The sequence below is a fragment of the Penaeus monodon genome, chromosome 16 (genome assembly GCF_015228065.2).
Source record: "Penaeus monodon isolate SGIC_2016 chromosome 16, NSTDA_Pmon_1, whole genome shotgun sequence".
In the NCBI taxonomy this organism is placed as follows: Eukaryota; Metazoa; Arthropoda; class Malacostraca; order Decapoda; family Penaeidae; genus Penaeus; species Penaeus monodon.
This window is the reverse complement of record NC_051401.1, coordinates 34922755-34924716: the sequence shown is the minus strand read 5'-3', so window position 1 is coordinate 34924716 and position 1962 is coordinate 34922755. Positions and strand designations below refer to the sequence as shown.

General features: G+C 35.4%; 1 protein-coding gene across 1 annotated transcript; it reads right to left on the bottom strand.

Annotated features, from left to right (window-relative positions):
- Positions 1-303: 303 nt before the first annotated feature.
- LOC119583023 (valacyclovir hydrolase-like) lies at positions 304-1543 on the bottom strand (the record flags this gene model as incomplete). Its single annotated transcript, XM_037931536.1, is given in 2 exon segments — positions 304-435; positions 1377-1543. Coding segments are annotated over 2 exon segments (299 nt in total), but the record flags the coding sequence as incomplete, so codon positions are not given.
- Positions 1544-1962: the final 419 nt, after the last annotated feature.

The window sequence follows — 1962 nt, the reverse complement described above, 5'->3', positions numbered from 1 at the left end:
TTTCATGATTTCAAACAAGATTCTATCAAAAAAGTAAATGAGGGACAGTGAGAAGTCTCGTGAACAGCAAAGGATACCATTCTCATTTCACATATGTATCAAAGAAGAGCAAAAAAACTCTAGTTTCTGGAAAAATGTAAATCCCATATTCACAAACTAACTGCAGCTGAATACAAAGTTATGCTTTATGAACGAAAGATGCATCAGTAATTCTTGTGTGAAAAGATAAGTTGCTTGTATTTAAATCATGAAGCTCATAATATTCCAACTAACCTTTGCAGAATTTCTGTTCTCTTTTTTTCTTTAGGAATATAGGCATTTGCTCCAAATATAATCATTTTTCAACAGCTGGTGAATCCAGCAGCAAGCAACATGGGCTGTAATGCCCCAACACTCATCCAAAAGTGTAAATGAATAATTCTTGTAACCAAGGTTCTGAAAACATGTTTAATTCATCCACTCTTAATTTCTACTAGTAGTTTTTGTTTGTGCCTTGTGTTTTTACATTATATACAAAACGATAAAAAACATTAGGCTGCTTTTGTTTTAAATCTTAATCTCTGAAATTCACCAATATCCCTTCTTTACTAAATAAGTAACAAGACCTGAGAAAGTGAGAGAAGCAAAACACTTACTTAGGTGGACAGAGTACCAGGAAAGAAAAAAAAAAAAAAAACCTCCACGAGACTCGGTGGATAGTCTACTGATTTCACCAAGGGCTCTAGTGGTGTTGATGGCAGTAAATTTCAATACAAGTTTTTAAAATTGAAACCATCATTGAACAAAGGTTGAATACTCAAAGAATCTGGATGGTTGTCAGATCTTACTTCCTGAGACTAGCACACTATAGTTTGATCTAGCTCTACAATAAGATATGTTGGGGGATTATCAGTCTTGGAAACCCTGTTTTGGGAACACAGGAAACCAGAGTACCTAGTGACAATTATGATCCAAGAAAATTATAGTATATTATTATGCTGTGTAACATTATAACACTTTTTATGCCAGGATGGCAAAAATACAGGTATATCCATTATGAGCTTAGTTTATAATTTTATTTGCAAATGGCTACCAAAAGTCCTTAGTTATTAAGGAGTCAATGACTTTCCTATGACCTCACTTGTTTACCGTTTTTCATGATTTTTGGAAACATTCTTGTAATTTTTTACTTGTTATTAGTATGTTGATGTATATAATAATAATAATGTAATGATAACAACATTGATTTGTACGTAAACCTTTGCAAAACAAAATCTACTGTGGACATAAGCACCCAGCAGTAAGGGTTAGTTATATATTTTTCTGAACTTAGGCCTATACAAACATGTTGGGGGAATGTTATTGTTATGTAATATGTAACAGAGATTCAGACTAACCTTCATCATAACAGCAGCCATGGTGGCATCTGTGCGTAAAGAGTCAAAGTTAAAGTCTCTGTTTGGAGGCCTGCTTTTGCCATAGCCAGGAGGATCCCAAGCCACCAGCTGTAAATGCTTACTGGGGAGGCTCTTCAGCTGGGGACCAAAATCTGATTTGATAGTCCCTGTTTAAATCAAACCAGTTCAGTATGGATGTCTCTCAACAAATAATTTTATATTAAACTTTCACCACAAACAATAAGAACTGAGCATACAAGCAAAGAAAGGAGATAAACGTATAAGTGAGACACCAACACACAACAAAACACATGATAGAGAGAGAGATTAGAGAGAGAGGATTGATAGATGAGAGAGATGAGAGAGAGATATAATAATATATATATGGGTGTGTGTGTGTGTGTGTGTGGGTGTGTGTGTGTGGGGGGGGGTGTGAGAGGGGATATGTAATATGTATGTATATGTGTGTATATATATGTATAGGTATGTATATATAATCCACAGGTAATACACACACACACACACACACACATACCACACACACACACACCACCACACAAACACACACCACACCCCACACACACAC